The following is a 16,557-nucleotide window of genomic DNA, read 5'->3' on the forward strand; positions in this document are numbered from 1 at the left end:
ATGGCTGGAAGACACCCCAAAGATATCTTATGGGTGAGGAGAAAGGACCTGCTGAGTCCAAGAGCCCAGAATCCAGGACTCAGAAGCCTGTCCCCGCTGCCAACCCCCACCTCCCGGGTTCAGGCCACGGTCTCTTCAGTGCTGACGTTCATCTTTCTCTGGCTGCAAAATGTAAATAACTGCCTATTTTTACATTGCCTGTTTTTACAACAGGCTTTCCTACTCCACGCAAACGGAAGCAGCGGTCGGGTGCAGGGGAAAGTCCCCGATGCGGTGGAGTCAGAAACGCTCCAAGAAAACCTCCCTGTCTGTTGCCTCCCAGCTGTGCGCCCGGAGAGGCCCGGCCCGGGGGAGGTGGGGCTGGGCACCAGGGCACATCTGCGCAACCACCGGTACACTGCAGGCTCTAGAGAGGGTCGGCCGCCGTGACCCTAAGTGGGGCTGCCTTGTCCAAACCGCTTCCCCATCCCAGACCCAGACCTGCTTGCCCCCCGGGAAGAACGCCCTGGAGGTGACCGTCAGGAGAGGGAACCGCCGAGCTCCGCCCTGCATTACACAACCCGCTCAGGTACACAGTGCAGCCCCGGCCCTGCCCTGCCTGTAACCTCGCCAGGTGAACAGGAACACCCTGCCCCCTCCCTGACCTCCGTCAGCACCGGGGGCGGTGGGGGGGCGGCGCACCCTGATCCCTCACGCCCGTCCCTCAGCTGGCCCCTTCCCCGGGCTGCTAGCGGCGCCTCAGGGCACAACCCATCCCGGATGCACTCCACCCAGCCCTCAGCTCTTCCCTCCACCTGCTCCATAGGGTGGTCCCGAATAGTGACTCAAAGCTGCCTGCCACACCTTGTCCTTTTTTCCTGTCCTAAGGAGACCCAACATACACAAACTCCAAAGACTATTAAAAAAAAAAAAAAGGATCCCTGGGGGCATGGAGTTTCTGTTTTCCCTTTCATCTACTCCAAAGGCGCTGAGGGCTTGCTGAGGGCTTGTAACTGCTGTTGGCTGACTTCTCCATGGTGAGGCTGGCGGGAGGCGACACCCAGAAATTATCCCTATTTTGCAGAAACAAAGAGCTGAGCTTTCTGGCAAAAGGCAACCGGTAGCAGACCCAGGCAGCCCAGCGAAGCCGGGCACACGGTATGGGGGCTCAACCAGAAAACACGGAGGTAAGGGGGCCACCCCTGCCCAGGGCTCCTGGGAGCCAGGCCAGAGCCGGTGGGAACGCAAAACCACGAAAGAGAGAAAAGGATGTCAGTCCGGCGCCGTTCAGCGAAGCTACCAAGCAAGAACAATGGTCTCGCAATCCACCACGGAGGGCTGACACCCACGTTAAGAGACTGACGGGCGAATCACAAACGCTAGTTGTCAGACCGTCTCCAGGACGCTTCGGCAGCTACATCCCGCGGTTCTGGAGAGCCACCGCCGGAGCCTGGGGCTCGCCCCCACCTTCCGGGGCCGTTTTCAGCTCCCGTCGGGCGGCAGCTGGGGGAGGGGACCCGGGCGGCCCGGCCGAGTCAACTTCCACCACCCGGTCCACAAAGACACTGCAGGGAGGCGTGGCCAGGCCGGAAATTCTGACAAAAAAGTTTTGGCCCTCCGGTCCCAGAAGCAACTACTTCCTGCTCCCTCCTAGTTGTGCGGGGTCGAAGAGGGGGAGGGTGTCCCTTGCGGCCTGGGGTCCCCACCGAGGGCCGAGCTGGGGGCCTCGACCGGGGTGGGGCAGGGGCAGGCCAGCCCGACGCCCCCGGGGCCTGCACCCGAGGCTCCGCACCGCCGGGCACCGGAGACTGGAGCAAAGTCCCCGGGGGTGGGGTTGTAGCTCGCGGGGCAGGGCCTTCTCTCCGCACCCCCCAAACACGCGCACCCCCGGGCCCCGAGGCCCGCCATCTGCGCACGGAGGCCGGCCCCGACGCCAAGGCCCAGGCTTGCTCGGACGGGACGAAAGGCAGGGGCCCAGCCGCCGCGGAGCGGTCAGGCGCTCGCTGCGGCCCCCGCCCCCGCAGGGGAGACCCTCCAGGGCGGGGCCCGACCCCTAGAGCCGCGGGGGGCCCGGGCCCGGCCTCCCACCTTGACCCGCTGGCCCTGGATCTCCAGCGTCTTCATGGTGAAGTCCACGCCGATGGTGCTGCCCTGGCGCTCCGAGAAGGCGCCGGTCTTGAAGCGCTGCACCACGCACGTCTTGCCCACGCTCGCGTCGCCCACCAGCACCAGCTTGAACAGGAAGTCGTACTGCTCGTCCGGGTCCCCGGGGCCCGGCCCCGCCATGGCGCGGGAGCCCAAAGGCCGGCGCTCCGGACGCTGGGGCGGCCTGGGCTCGCGGAAGCCGCGGGCCGCCTGGCGACGTGGAAGCGCCGCAACACCTGGGGAAGGGGCGCCACCGCCCGCCGGCCGCCCCGCCCCGGCCCGCCCCGCCGGCCAGGCCCCGGGGCCGCGGCTCCGCCCGGGACGCGCCGGGTCCGGCCCTCAGCGCCGCGCCAGGCCAGTCCGGCCCTGCGGCCCGCGCTGGGCCCCGCCCCCGGCCGGGCCCCGCCCCCTGCGCTGCCCTCGGCCCCGCCCCCAGCGAGGCCCACCCCAAGGCTCGACCCAATCAGAACCCAACCTCAGGCCGGCCCCGGCCGGGCCCCGCCCCCAGCACTGTCCTCGGCCCCGCCCAGTCCCTGAGAGCAGCCCTCAGTAGGTCAGCACCCTCGGCCCCGCCCCTAAGCCCGCCCACAGCGCGCCTGTACCCGCCGCGCCCCCACCGCCTATTGACGCCCAGGGATCTCCCACCTGGGCCGTCCCAAACTCAGTCTGGAGCGGCTTCGAGAGCAGGGGAGGGTCTCTGGGACTTTTGATTCAGCCCTTGGGCCCAGAGTGGCCTCCTCTAGAACGGATCTAGCGTGGACAAGCATGGCAGTGTCCCTTCGGGGCTCACACGAGGGGGGCCGACAATGCGTTTCCCTGTACTGAAGAAGGGAGAGGCCTGGGACACGCTGCAAGGAGGAAACGAGAAAAGAGGCCAAGAACTAAGCTGGCCACAGAACTGAGAGGAGAGCTTGTGGGACCGTGTGCTCAAGGTGACCCCCAGAAAGCTGGGACGTGGGGTTAGGGAGACCTGTTTGGTGGGGGCTAGTTTGGGGGGATCCAAAGGGCTGGGAGATCCCAGCCCAAAAGGCTGAACAGCAGTGGTGGAAGGTGGAAAGTGAAAGTGAAGTCGCTCAGTCATGTCCGAATCTTTGCTACCCCATGGACTGTAGCCCACCAGACTCCTCCGTCCATGGGATTTTCCAGGCAAGAATACTGGAGTGGGTTGCTGTTTCCTTCTCCAAGAGAGGTTCCCAACCCAGGGATTGAACCCGGGTCTCCCGCATTGTAGGCAGACGCTTTACAGTGGTGGAAGTAGCTGTCCTAACGGGCTGGCTCAGTTGGGAACTTGGGTCCAGTTGAGGGAACTGACCCACCTGGTGAGACCTTCCTGAGCTGAGGAGCGAGGGAGGGCTGTGGGGAGCTCTGTGGAAGGCGGCCGGCTCCCCAGGTGGGCTGGTCCACCAGGGCTCTTCAGAGAAACGAGACTCGATTGTCCATAAGGGGCTTCGTTGTTCAGTCGCCCAGTTGTTTCCGACTCTCTGCGACCCCATGGACTGCAACATGTCAGGCCTGTCTTCCACTGTCTCCTGGAGCTTGCTCAAACTCATGTCCATTGAGTCGGTGATGCCATCCACCCAGCTCATCCTCTGTCATCCCCTTCTCCTCCTGCCTTCAATCTTTCCCAGCATCAGGGTCTTTTCAAATGAGTCAGTTCTTCACATCAGGTGGCCAAAGTATTGGAGCTTCAGCTTCAGCATCAGTGCTTCCAATGAACACCCAGGACTGATTTCCTTTAGGATGAACTAGTCGGATGTCTTTGCTGTCCATGGGGCTCCTAGATCAAATGGGACCCATTCCCCTAGCGTCTCCACAGTCATCCGGATGGACAGGAACTGAGAACACTCCTGCCCTTTGCAAGGGGTCTCGTACAGAACTCCAAATCCATGGAAGTTTACACTTTGATTAATGCCTGTTATGGGTCAGGTATGCTTCTAAGACTTTGGAATATTTAAGTGAACAAGGCAGAGAAATATCCATACCCTCTGCAGCAGACAAGGGAAGAGGGACTTCCCGTAGCTTACGGAGACCACAGAGAGCAAGTCCACCAGGACGCCCGAGAGCCTGGACCACCTTTACCGGATGAGCAAGTAAGAGAAACTGGGCCAGGAGGCAAGGCAGACCCATGGAGAAGGGGGGAGAGTTACTGAGCTCCACTCCCATGGGAAACGCCCAACAGCACAGGAGAGCGGGTCTGGGAGGCCAGCTTTGGTGCATCAGGTTAGGGCCATAGGACACAGCCTCTATCCAGGGCAGCAGCACACTGAAGGGCCTGGGACAGAAGGCTTCCGCACACCGAGCTAGCTCTGGGACCGTCAAAGCCCAGGGCCCCAGAAAGCAACATGTGCCTTCAGCTCTGAGTGGCCTCCCACAGCACCAGGTGGAGAGGGAAAGGTGTGTCCAGGAGACAGGACAGGCCAAGGTCCTGCCACTGGAGGCAGGGGGAGAGGAAGGAAGAAGGCTGGGTAGCTGCGGGTGCACTGGACGTGTGGTTGACTAGCTGAACTGGCCTTTCCTGGAGCTGGTTTGCGGGGGTTGGAATGCTGACCTGGGTATGGATTTTGCCAGGAAACCCAGCCACCATTTGCATTTGTGGTGTGATGAGATGGTTGTGAAACTGGGCTGTCGTGCGGGCTGCTTGGCCCAGATTTGTTAAAGTCATTTAGCTGTAAGCCAGCAGTAGGTTTTTACAGTCTGTTACGTATATCTCAGTCGTGTTGTTAAAAAATTAACTGCATTTCCTCTCTTTGGAGGCAGATTCCTTAGTGCCGTTTTATCTGAAATTGAATTATGCTCCTTTGAACTGCAGTAATGCAAAAATCTTGATCTCACCTAATGCCCCGAAACTTAGATAAATAACACATATCCCCCAAATTTTTCACAATGTGTCAAGAAGGACTTCACTGGTGGTTCAATAGTTAACAATCCATCTTGCAGTGCAGGGGAGGCTGGTTTAATGCCTGGTCTGGGAACTAAGATCCCACACGCCACGGAGCAACTAAGTCGGCCTGCTCCAACTACTGAGCAGTGAAAGGTCTCGCGACACGGCCAAGGCTTGATGCAGCGAATCAGTCAATGAAAACACAGTTTAAAAAACGTGTCACGAATTTCACGTTCTTGGTGGCTCAGTGGTAGAGAATCTGCCTGTCCGTGCAAGAGATATGGGTTCGATCCCAAGTCTGGGAAGATCCCACGTGGTGTGGAGCAACTAGCTGTGTGCTCCACAGGTATTCAGCACACGCGCCACAGCTACAGAGCCTGTGCTCCCCAGGAGAGAAGCCCCCGCGGTGAGAAGCTCCTGCAGCAACGAAGACCCGCAGAGCCGAAAAGAATTCAATCTTCTTAAAAGCGAACGGTGGGTTGGCGGGATGAACCTGCACTGTGTGTGCCCTGCCACACGGGGGCGCCAGGCTCGCCGGCAGACGGAAGCATCTGCTGCGACCCCGCGTCCTCCGGGTCAGAACACCGCCGAGAGAAGAGGCCTCTCTCCGCTTCCTTCCTCCCTTCTTTTCCACCTTTGCCTGTGTACAGTCACCGCTGTTAAAATATACAGCCTCGAACAACGTCATCCGAGTTTTCTTTCATGGGCGGAGCCCAGGCTGGGGCTGAAAACGTGCCCCGGATCAGAAATAAAGGTGGAAAAACGCCATGAAGACCCAACCCCAGGCATGACGCCGTGCTCCTAATGCTGAAGCTCGCCTGCTGCAAAGCACAAAATAGGAGCTGCAAGAGCGCAGCAATACGCTGCAGCAGCTGCTGACTGAGGGGCACTGGGCCCGAGCTGGCTGAGGGCTGGGAGCAGCCCCCGGGGGCCGGGGCAGCATCAGGATGGGCCCTCCCACCTCTCTGCGGCCCCACCCCGGGGCTGTGCCCCCACTGGAAGACCGCCCTGGCTTCCTCCCCTCGCAGCTTCTCACGGCCCCAGTCCCCACAGAGCAGGCCTGCCAGACAGATGCCAGGACGAGCCCCAGACCCTGGGGGCCCCTGCTCACCTCTCCCCCTGCCCCGCTCCCCTGCCCTGAGACCCCTCACAAGGGGACCGGGGGGCACAGTTCATCCTCTGGCTTGGTGATGCAGAGAAGAGCTGGGCACCCCTCAGGGGGCCTTCCCTCCACAGGCTGCCCTATTTGTGGGGGAGGGAACCAGATGGTGTGACCCCGGCCCCCCACTGTGGACCTGTCTGCTCTTTGGGGGCCCTGACACCCCCAGGCAGACGCTGCTGTCGGGGCTTCGATGAGAGTGAGGGGTGCCAGCCTATCCTCCCGCAGGGCTCTGGGAGGAAGCAGAGACGCTGATGCCGGCAGAGATGGGCTGTGGCCGCCCGGGGGAAGCAAAGCTGACCCCAGCACCTGCTCACTTCAGGATGGCCCAGGGTGTCCGGCAAGAGAAACGTTCTCAGCTCCTCCTGGCTTGTAAACTGCCCAAGAACCAAAGCACTGGCATCGGGGGGCAGAACGCAGAGGAGGAGGGCACTGGGGGCCCGGCTGGGCAGGCGTGGGGAGGAGGGGAGAGCGAGCTGGACACGTCTATGTTTTGGAAACTGCGGGCAGAGCCAAAGCTTGTCTGAGCCACGAGAGAGATTTCGTCAACCAGCGTTTCCCGGGATGGGCCCTGCCGCCTCTGGGCGTGAGCTTCCGAGACCATGGAGACCACGCCGGCCAGGGCCACACTAGCTGGACGCTCCAGGCCTGGGGGCGGGGGCGGGCCCTTGCAAAGTCCTCCTGGGACAAAAAAAGCCAGGGCCCACAGGGCAGGAAAACGCTTGGGGATGGGCCAGTCTCCACCGGGGACGCCTGTGGGTCCTCAGCAAGCCGCTTTCCCGTCAGCCCCCGGTTCCCTGATGCCCATGCTGTCTGCAGCTGTCCCAGGAGCCACTGCGAGGCCCTGGGTGTCCGCAGCGGAAGAGGGAAAGCCCTCTCTTGGCCATCTGAGCTGGGCCCTGCCTGCCGCCTGGCTGGACCCCAGGCCAGGCGGTCTCAGGGCCCGCCTCCCCTCTGCCTGCCCCACGGGGCTGCCCATCGTTGGGTGAACGCACAGGCACCAGGTCCAGCCCCGGCCTTTCAGACGGGCATGCGGAGGCCCGGGCCCAGAGGGGCTGCTCCAGGCGCCCAGCATCGCTCCTAAGCCCTGTCCGGGCCAGGCCTGGGTGGGAGCTGGGTCCCAGGGCCAGGTCTGGCCTTGTTTGTCCCCAGGCCCCCAGCCCTCCAGCCTTGACCCCTCCCAGCTCTCCACACACACCTGCCCAGGGGCTCAGCTAAGGGGCCCCCAGGGTAGTCCCCAGCCCAGCCCCGTCCCTCCCCTCCTCCTCACAGCCCTGAAGCCCTGGGTGGTCTCCCCACGGCTGCTGCCCACCTGCCCGACGCCCTCTGTCCCCTGCTCAGAACTTCTGTCAGGCAGGTTCCGGCTGACGACCGTCCCTCACTCAGGCTGGCACAGCCTGCTTCAAGAGGCCCACAGGGCTCTGCTGACGTGCCCACGACCCCTCTTGAGGGTGGGGACCCCCCAGCCCCACCTGCCCCAAGCTGGGGCCCCTGCGGTGGGTTCTCCCCAAAGGGAAGGAGAGACTAGGCAGGGCCGGCAGGTCTGGACTACCCTGGGGCACCCTCGGCACTCTCACGGGCCGGAAACATGGGCCCCACCTCAGTGCGGACCCACGGGCGTGGGCACGGGCCAGGCAGGACGCCCCGCACCCTCAGCGCCTGGACGGGCCGCGGGCGGGCCCAGCCCCCGACACCTCAGGTCCTACCGCGGACAAGGCCTCACAGAGACAGCCCGGAACTCAAGGCTGCCTTTCATACAAAAATCTTTAATAAAAATAGCTCTGTGCAGAACCACTCCCAGATGAAGCGGCAAACATGCCCCCCCGCGGGCTGGGGGAAGCAAGGCCGGCTGAGGGCGAGACGGGCGGCAGGGCAGCCCCGAGGGTGGCGGGGCATCTTCTCAGCGCGCAGGAGGCATCACAGACACGTCTGGGCGCTCAGGGGCGTCCCCGGCTGGCTGCCCCCACCGCTGACGACACCCGCAGGCCGCGGGAGCAGCCTGTCCTACCCACTCAGGACAGTGCCCGTGGGCTCTCGCGTCAGCTGCACGCGGCCGGGGTGACGCAGAGGGGTCCAGCCAGCCGCCCTCGGGGGGCGCACGGTGTGGGCAAGGAGGGCAGGGGAGGCTGCAGTGGGGCCGCCTAGCAGCCCAGGAGCCGCCGGGCCTCCTCGCTCTGGGCCCGCAGGGTCTCGCTGGTGTATTTCTGCAGCAGCTCCATCTTCTTCCTGCGCACGAGCGCCTCCTCGATCTGTGGGCGGCAGAGGCGGGGCTGGGGCGGCATTCGCTTTGCCCGACACCTCCTCCCGGCACGCGTGAGCCACAGGGACCCGCCGCGCACGGCAGGGCAGGCCACTGCCTCTAAGGCGGATGGACTCCGCCTTTGCTGGACCCACACCCTATGCTGAGTGCAGTCAGCGGTGCCCCTGGAGTCAGAGCTGCCCGCGGGGACAGAAAGGGCCCAGAAACTCGCCTGGCGGGCCCAGCATCCTACCTCCTGCTGCGACGGCACCGGCACGTGGGCGATGAACTTCTGCTGCCCGTCCTCCCCTCCTCTGTCCGGGCCGCCCTCCTCGTCAGACTGCAAGAGAGAACACCAGAGGCTGTGCAGAGGGGATGCCGCGAGAGGCCCAGCCTGCAGCCGTCTGACGGGAGAGACAGCCCCGGGGACGCGCTCTCCTCAGAGACACCCCCAAGATGCAGCGCTAAGCACAAGGGCCAACATGACAGCGTGGACTGCGCGGCCTCCGGCCCGAGGAAGAGAAGCAGTGGCCTCAGTGGGCGCCGGGCCCGAGGACAGGGCTGCGAAAGGGGAGCTGGGCGAGGTCTGCATGTGTTTCTCAGGCTGTGAGTCTCATGAATATATTATCTTGGCCACCCCATGGACTGAAGCCCTCCAGGCTCCTCTGTCCATGGGATTCTCCAGGCCAGAATACCAGAGTGGGTTGCCATTTCCTTGTCTAGAGATCTTCCTGACTCAGGGATGCAACTTGTAGGCAGGTTCTTTACCATGTGAGTCAGCAGAGAAGCCCCGAGTATATTATTTTTAAAACTAAACTTGTAAAAACAGACCACGTGCACAGAAGCATCCCTCAGAAGCTGCCTGTGCGTCAGCAGTGCTCACTCACGACTAAGGAGCGGTCCTGGGGGCCCGAGGGGAGGAGACCCGTGCAGAGCTCGGTCCGCTGTCCGCTGGTCTCAGGGCGGGACCCGCCCCGTCTGCCCCCGCCCACCGCCGGGCGGAGGAAAACAAGAAAGGGTGTCGTGGTCCTGGGAGCCACCCAGGGACGGCAGGCCCAGCCCTGCACACGGGCCACAGCAGGCAGCTCCTCGTGGACGCCGAGCTGGCAGCACTCAGGACGGGGCCTCCGGGCCTGGGGGAAGGACGCGCGGGGCCTCGCTCAGCTCCTTAACAGCTGCCTTGAGTCTGTGGCGGTTCCAACACACACGACTGTCTGAAGCCTTCGCAGCCTCTCCATGGCTCCTGTGATGAGGGAAGACCCGTCCCCCGGCGGCCAGGGCCCCTGCTGGTCCCGGCTCACCTCCCGCAGCCTCTGCTCACATCAGGGGCCCCGCTCTGGGCGCCGGCTGCTGGCCGGTCCTCTGGCCCGACGCTCCCCCAGCCGTCCGCGTGTGCTGCCCTGCCGCCCCTGTGCGCCAGTGACGCCTCCCTGACCTCTGAGCTCAGCTGAAGGGCTGCCTCCGCAGGAAGTGTTTGCAGCCCCGCCTGCCCACCCTGCTACCCAGGGCTCCTATCACACGTGCCGTTTTCCTGCGGGGTCTGCTGACTGGGCTGCCCCTTGGATCCTGAGCTACCGACGGAGCGTGTGGCTGTGATGTCCCTTGAGTGGGCCTCACTCAACTCATTAGTGGCCGCCAAGGAGACAAACACCCCTTGAAAAAGTAAACAGGTTGCTTGCACCCAGAGGAAATGTTTGCAGGGCACGCCGCCATCCTGCTTCAAACGCCTGCCTGAGGGCACGGCCCGCGGGCCTGCCGGGTCCTGTGCGATGGCGACCCAGTCTCCAAGCTCCTGAGCCTGCGTGCTTGCCACTGCTGCGGGGCACACCACGCGATGTCTCACGGGGCCTGACCCGGCGTCCCGGCCTGGCTGACTCCCCTCCCCCGGCTCAGTCACAAATGCACTCCATCCCGGGCCTGCCGGATGGGGGAGCTGGGAGCAGAGGGCTCTGGCTGCGGACCACAGGGCCACCCCACCTGGGACCCCCAAGGGAGCCTCTGTTCTGGTTTCCCACCGTAAGGAGGGCGTGGGTAGTTAGGGCCCACAGAAGCGCTACTGGCTCCGCCACTGAAGCTCAAACAATGAGGTCAGGGGCTTCAAACCTGCCTACAAATCCAGGCCCCGCAGGTCCGGAGGGCCTAGCTCTGAGTAAGTCACCCCGACATAGAGCACAGGTCCCCAGGTGCCCTCAGCGTCCTCACTGTGACCCCGATGCGACCCTCACCGCCCGTCCAGGGGCAGACCGGGCCTGGAGCCTGTCCAGGCCCGGGCGCCCTCCCCGAGCCGCGGGCCGCGGGCCGCCCTACCTCCTCCTCAGCCACGGCGTAGATGTCCGCTGCCTCCTCCTCCTCCCCCTCCGCCTCCTCGCCTCTCGCCAGGCGGGCCTCTCGCTCTGCTTTCCACTTCTCCGCTAGCTCGGCTCTGTCTGCAGACAAGGGACAGCAGGCGTCAGGCGCTCTCGCCTCCGAGAAAGCGACGTGCCACGCAGGGCAAAGGTGACCGAGGCCTGCCCTCTGCGAAGGGTGACCCTCCTCCGGCCCCCACGGGCGGGCATCAGACGCGAGGGCAGGGGTCCCACGGCAGCTCCGGGGTGGCTGGCGGGGGACACGCCTAGATCCTCCCCGGCTCAACACCCTGAGGTTCCTCAAAGAACCAAAACCAGGACTAGCACGTGACCCAGCAATTCCATTCCTGGGCTCAACACGAAATAAACAGAGATACAGTCAGAAAAGACACAGCAGCCCAATGTTCAGAGCGGCACCATGTACAACAGCCGAGGCGTGGACGCGGCCGAAGCGCCATCGACAGGTGAATGAAGAGACACACGGTGGACTCCGACGCAAAACAGAGGGCCCTGCGCCGCCTGCAGCAACAGGGGCGGACCCAGAGGTTATCCCGCCAAGCGGAGGGAGCCAGACACAGACAGACACTCCAGGCATCGCTCACTCGTGGAACCTACAGAACACAGCGGATATGCTGAGCAACACAGGGCCTGCAGAAAACATTCCTCGAGTAACTTGCTAACGGAACAGACCTTCAGAAACTGACTCACGCTACTGCGCACCTGTACGTAACACTGTACATCAACTAAGCTTCAATTTTTCACAAAGTCCTAACAGAAAATAGATTCCTTAGAAAAAGAAAGAGAAAACCTCCTTTTCCAAAGGTGAGAGAAGAAAGCAGATGCCACCAGTCGTGCCGTGAGACGCCCGAGGACCTACGTTTCTTTTCATACTCCTGTTCCAAGGGCACAATGACACCATCGTCTTCATCGAGGTAACCGTAGTATTCAAAGTCGATCGCCTTCATGAGCTCGGCTCGGGTCTTTCTTGGAGGAGGAAGTGCTGAAAGAAAGAATTCTTCAGCTCAGCCGGGTTCCCCGTCAGCCACGCTCGCACCTGCTCCCCATGCAAGGCTACAGAGGCACGCAGCACGCGTGTTCCTGAAAATGGCATCAAACAGGCGCCTCGCCACACTAGTGATGGGGCTACACAGAACACTACCCTGTTTAAAACCAGCGTCGGTGTTTCAGGCTCAGCCCGTTTAGAAGGAATCTACCGCAATTTAAAAGGCAAAAGCAAAAGCTGGCAAAGCTTTATGGACGGAGATGAGTGTCACGGCATTGTTGATACAACAGTAAATCTTGGACCCTTCCCAGGACTGTGAACTGCCTGGCGGGGGGAGGGTGTCCTGTGACCGCGGCTTCATGAGGTGCTTTCACAGGAAATGCCAAAATAGCTAACGAGAAAACATAAGAACTCAGATAAGAGAAAATTACCTACAAGCAAAAAAGATACACAAGAAATTCCTGAAGAAAATACATTCAGACTAAGTATTACTGTTCAGGATATGTAGTAATTCTGGAAAATCAAAAGGGAAATCAAAGTCAGCTGACTGCTCAGAGAATAAAAGCTGGTTAACTGAAGGAGAAGAAACCTCTAAGTGTGAACATTTCAGTGATGGATAGGAACTGAATTCAACTGTCAATTCACTAGTAATCAGGGAAACAAAAAATAGAAATAACATTCTGTTTCAAGTACCAGCAACGATGTTACAGTTGCGAAGACGCGGAAGTAACTAAAAGTCTACACAGGAGGGGTGGTCACAGCCAGCACGGGTCACCCGCCACTCTCTGGCCCTTTGCGTCACTAGGCTTTGTAAGGAGAACTGTGGGGGGACACGGACGGTCCACACGCGATGGGCACAGGTATGGGGAAGCCCCCTTCCATCAGCCCACACAGGTACCAGCAACCCTGCCCAGCCCTGGGCAACGAGGGCTGCGCCCAGGACGGGCTCGGAGCACTGAGTGCGTCCTGCATGCAGGAGGGAGCTGGGATCCGACCTGCACGGGCAGGGCTTGCCCTGGGGGGGAGCTGGGATCGGACCTGCACGGGCGGGGCTCGCCCTGGGGCCCGTGCTTGAACCTTTTGGGGGTTGAGGGGTGATGGTGGTAAACTCGCTGAGGGGACAAACTCTAAGTGGATAATGGACAGCCTGCCACCCCAAAGGAGACGAGACAGAGAGAAGCGCTCGCAGGATGGAAGCCGAAACGGCAGCAGGAGCGAGGGCTCTGGGACCAGCCATTCCTGAGGACAAACGCGTCAGTCCCAGGAGCCGGAAACGGGCTTCTCTGCCTCAAGGGAGCCGGGCTGGAGTCACCTGTCACTAAGCGGACGCGACTCAGCTGCTGAGATACACAGGGAGGAGCATGGGGAGGCCTGGCAGGGAGCACTCCAGAGAGGAAGGGTGATGGGGCGTCCCGGGCAGAGCAGCGGGACGGTGGTAGAGGGGCTGTGCTACCGTCTACATTCTGCGCCTGAAGACGAACGTGGGCACTTTCTCCTTAAAAAAAAAAGAAAACCAATGCCTGGAACACGTAAGAACATGAGAGCAAATTTAAAGCCAAAGTGCAGAAACAGAAAAACAGGACCACCTCACTTTAGGGGCCTTAAAACCAGAAGGGCACACACCCCAACATGCCAACCCCCACCAACTGTAAGATGCGAGAGCAGGGGTGTTCTTCCTCATTTTCTGTGTTCTGCGTGTCTGTAATAAGTTTCATTGCCTTCATAATAGATGGGGTGATACGTGAATTCCGAATCGTCTTAAGCAGTGTCGATGACACACGCAAAGCCAGCGTGCACACGCAGGGGACTCAAGCAGCAGCAGGGCTTGGGGGCTCCAGGCTATCACTGACGCGGCCCAGGTTCAGTTCCCAGTAAGGGAGCCGAGATCCCACAGGAGGCCAAAAAAGAGAACAAGCAGGGTTTCATGAAGGTAGAATCGGAAGGGTCAGCAGAACGCCCGCAGTGGGAGGGATCCTGGTCTCGCCCTTCTCTGCTTTCCACACTTTTTCCTATGGAATGCTTGCACTGCTTTTCAAAAAGTCAAAAATCAGACGCAGGCGGCCCAGACGAGCGGAATCCTGGAGGTGCCCAGGGCCAGGGTGTCTGACTCGGACCCTCTCTCCCCGCAGTGCACAGCGGCTTCGGCCCGAGGTGTCATCAGTCCTTCAGTTAAGAGCTCTTTCAGCCCAACAAGTACCTGAAACACGGACCTGGCTGCATGGACTTCGGAGCCACGGCGACAGGCGCCGACACGCCCACACGCCCCACACAGTGCCCATGCACCCCACAGTGCCTCCGCGCCCACAGCGCCTCCACCCCACAGCGCCCCGCGCCCACGGCGCCTCTGTGTTCACTCGGAAGCGGGTGTGCGTCAGGGCCTGCAATCTGGTGCCCGCAGCTCTGGGTTCCCACTCCTGCCCAAGGTGTGCCCTGGGCTTGCCCCCTCAACACCCCGTGCTTGAGGGTTCCCATTTAAGCCCTGGGAAGGAGTCCCCTGACGACACGGGGCTGCCGCGCAGCAGGGCACGCGGCATCACTCACAGCCAGCACCGAGAGCCAGCTGATACCCTCACCAGCGCCAGCCACTCACGCTCTTTCTCAAACAGCTCTCTGACGCCAGGCAGGTCTTTGGCCGCTCCGAAGTACTTGTAGCCTCGATTTCCCGGGACTTCCTTCCCTTCGTGGTCCAGCATTTTAGGCCCAACTTTCTTATGGGGAAGGAAAAAGAGAAAATAGGTCTGGTCTGTAAACCCACTATTTCCACGTTTGCAGATATGCCTGAAGACAGTGATGCTAAAAGCAGCAGGTATTAATGGGCACAGAAACACACTTTGGAACTGCCTAAACACCATTACAGTTTGTTCACGGGTGGAATATACTCTGCAGCCGACAGATGAAGGCTCGTGCGAAAACACTTACACTGGCGGAGAAACTGCTTACAATACAATGTTAAGCGAAAAAAAAGAGAGCTTTAAAAGGTCGCAGAAGTCTAAATGACAGCTAGCAGAAGAAGAGCACAAATGAGACACCCGGAAGATGGGACTCCCTCCGTTAAAAGCGATGGCGGCAACACCTGCAGGCCACAGGTGAGTCTGGACGAGGCTCTGAACTGCAGGGGAGAGGCCACGAGGCGTGGGACACGCTGAAACAGCCAGATGCCTGAACCAAAGGTGCACGCCCCTACAGGTGTTACCTTTACACCCGGGAAATAAGCATCAACTGCTTTCACGTGAAACACCCCCAGAAGGAAACAGACGGAAACAGCACTACTGACGAGGAGCTTTTGCAGCCTTTCCAGGACGGGGAACAAGAGGCGCTGACGCCGTCCGACAGGGAGCAAAACCAGCGTCACAGAAATAACGGGGATGCGGAGGCAACGTTCCCAGCAGGTGCCCAAGGCGTGGGAAGATAAACGCCTCGGCTGGGCCAGGCACTGACCTGAGAACTATGGCTCTGTGTTAAGAGGGGCCAGACTAATACACAGAAACGCCGCCCAGGGTTCTCACGCAGCTACACGGCAGTCCACTGACCAGACGTGACTGGTTCAAAGACCTGGGCAAACGGGGCAGGTCTGGGTCATGAAATCCACTATGCGGGCCACAATTACCAATTGTTAAAAAGCCAAAATAGAACAGCACAGGAAATTCCACAGTGCAGCAGCACCCGCCAGGAGCCTTTCCAGCACATCTTCGTGTACACAGCGACCGTGTGTGACTCACAGACACACACACAGGGTCACGGTCCTGAAAGCCGCAAAGTCACTGCGCCTCTAAACAGTCCAGAGGAAGAAAAGAATCCAGAGCAAGCACAGGGTGCCTGTCTCCAGGGCCCCTCAGGCACAGAAGCTGCAGTGGAAGGGCTGTCCCAATTCTCAAGGAGCTCAGAGACGCACGTGCGGTGCCAAGGCTGTCTCCATAAGGGGCCCGGGGAGACCGAGCGGCTCACCCTGGATGCCAGGCCCGCGCCGGGGACCTTCTACACCACTGGCCCTGTGCTTTCACGGCTCCCGTGTACACACACCAGGCCCTTTCCAGGCTCCTCTCATTTCTCAAGGGCCTCGTCCAAGGCAGGCCTGCGGGGGCTGCAGGGAGACAGGACCCACCCTGCCTAGAAAGCCCCTGAGCCGGGCCCTGGGCTGCTGCTTACTTACCCCATAGTCAGGGCCGCCCAGCTCCTTGATCCGGACCTCCCAGTGTCCTTTCTCTCGCAGCAGCTTGTTAATTTCATCATTCAGGTCGCGAATCCGGAATTCACCTAAACCAGCTAAGAAGAGAAAAATGTCGTATCATTTCCTGAAAAGACCGCCTCATGTCACACCCTTAGGAGTGTCAGCAGACCGCCTCATGTCACACCTGTAAGAGTGTCAATGCTGACAGAGGTGGGCAACGTGAAGACACTTCAGCTCACGAGGAAAACCATCCACACCGAAATCAAGGAAGGGTGACGATCGTGAACAGAGTTCCAGCGGCCCCAGAAAAACTCTGAAAAACGACTTCCTCCCCATTAGCAACCAGAGAAATGCAAACTGAAGCTGTCCCGCAGCTCCATTTACACCAGCTCTGAGACATCACAGCTCAGCGGCGGGGCGCTCAGCGTCCAGGACACAGGGAGGCAGCGTCAGCAAGCAGCCTGCCGGTCCCCGGGAACACCTCTGACCAGGAGCCCACGGGGCGGATTTAAGGGGACAGCACAGGAGGCTGCCGAGGCGCTGTCACTGGCGACCAGGGCGTCCTACCAGAGGTAGGAGGACGGTCAGGGGTCTCTGGTGTGCTGAAGCGAAGCACCCTGTGCCTACAGGGAGGGAGA

The 16,557-nt window shown here is 61.0% G+C and overlaps 1 protein-coding gene across 2 annotated transcripts in view; it reads right to left on the reverse strand.

Moving 5' to 3' along the window:
- Positions 1 to 16,557, reverse strand: part of LOC138424322 (ras-related protein Rab-43) — a 40,885-nt gene that overhangs the window by 17,648 nt on the left and 6,680 nt on the right. The window contains exons 6-11 of one of the 2 annotated variants that reach the window (XM_069561049.1): positions 15,902 to 16,014; positions 14,342 to 14,459; positions 11,626 to 11,748; positions 10,711 to 10,829; positions 8,657 to 8,743; positions 8,314 to 8,413 (exon numbers count right to left, since the gene is read on the reverse strand). In XM_069561049.1, coding sequence (XP_069417150.1) covers positions 8,314 to 8,413; positions 8,657 to 8,743; positions 10,711 to 10,829; positions 11,626 to 11,748; positions 14,342 to 14,459; positions 15,902 to 16,014 — 660 coding nt within the window. Of the gene's footprint in view, positions 1 to 2,067; positions 2,502 to 8,313; positions 8,414 to 8,656; positions 8,744 to 10,710; positions 10,830 to 11,625; positions 11,749 to 14,341; positions 14,460 to 15,901; positions 16,015 to 16,557 lie in introns of those variants that run through there. The other variant, XM_069561048.1, reaches the window with a different exon arrangement.

This window comes from Ovis canadensis, chromosome 19 (genome assembly GCF_042477335.2).
Source record: "Ovis canadensis isolate MfBH-ARS-UI-01 breed Bighorn chromosome 19, ARS-UI_OviCan_v2, whole genome shotgun sequence".
Taxonomy (NCBI): domain Eukaryota; kingdom Metazoa; phylum Chordata; class Mammalia; order Artiodactyla; family Bovidae; genus Ovis; species Ovis canadensis.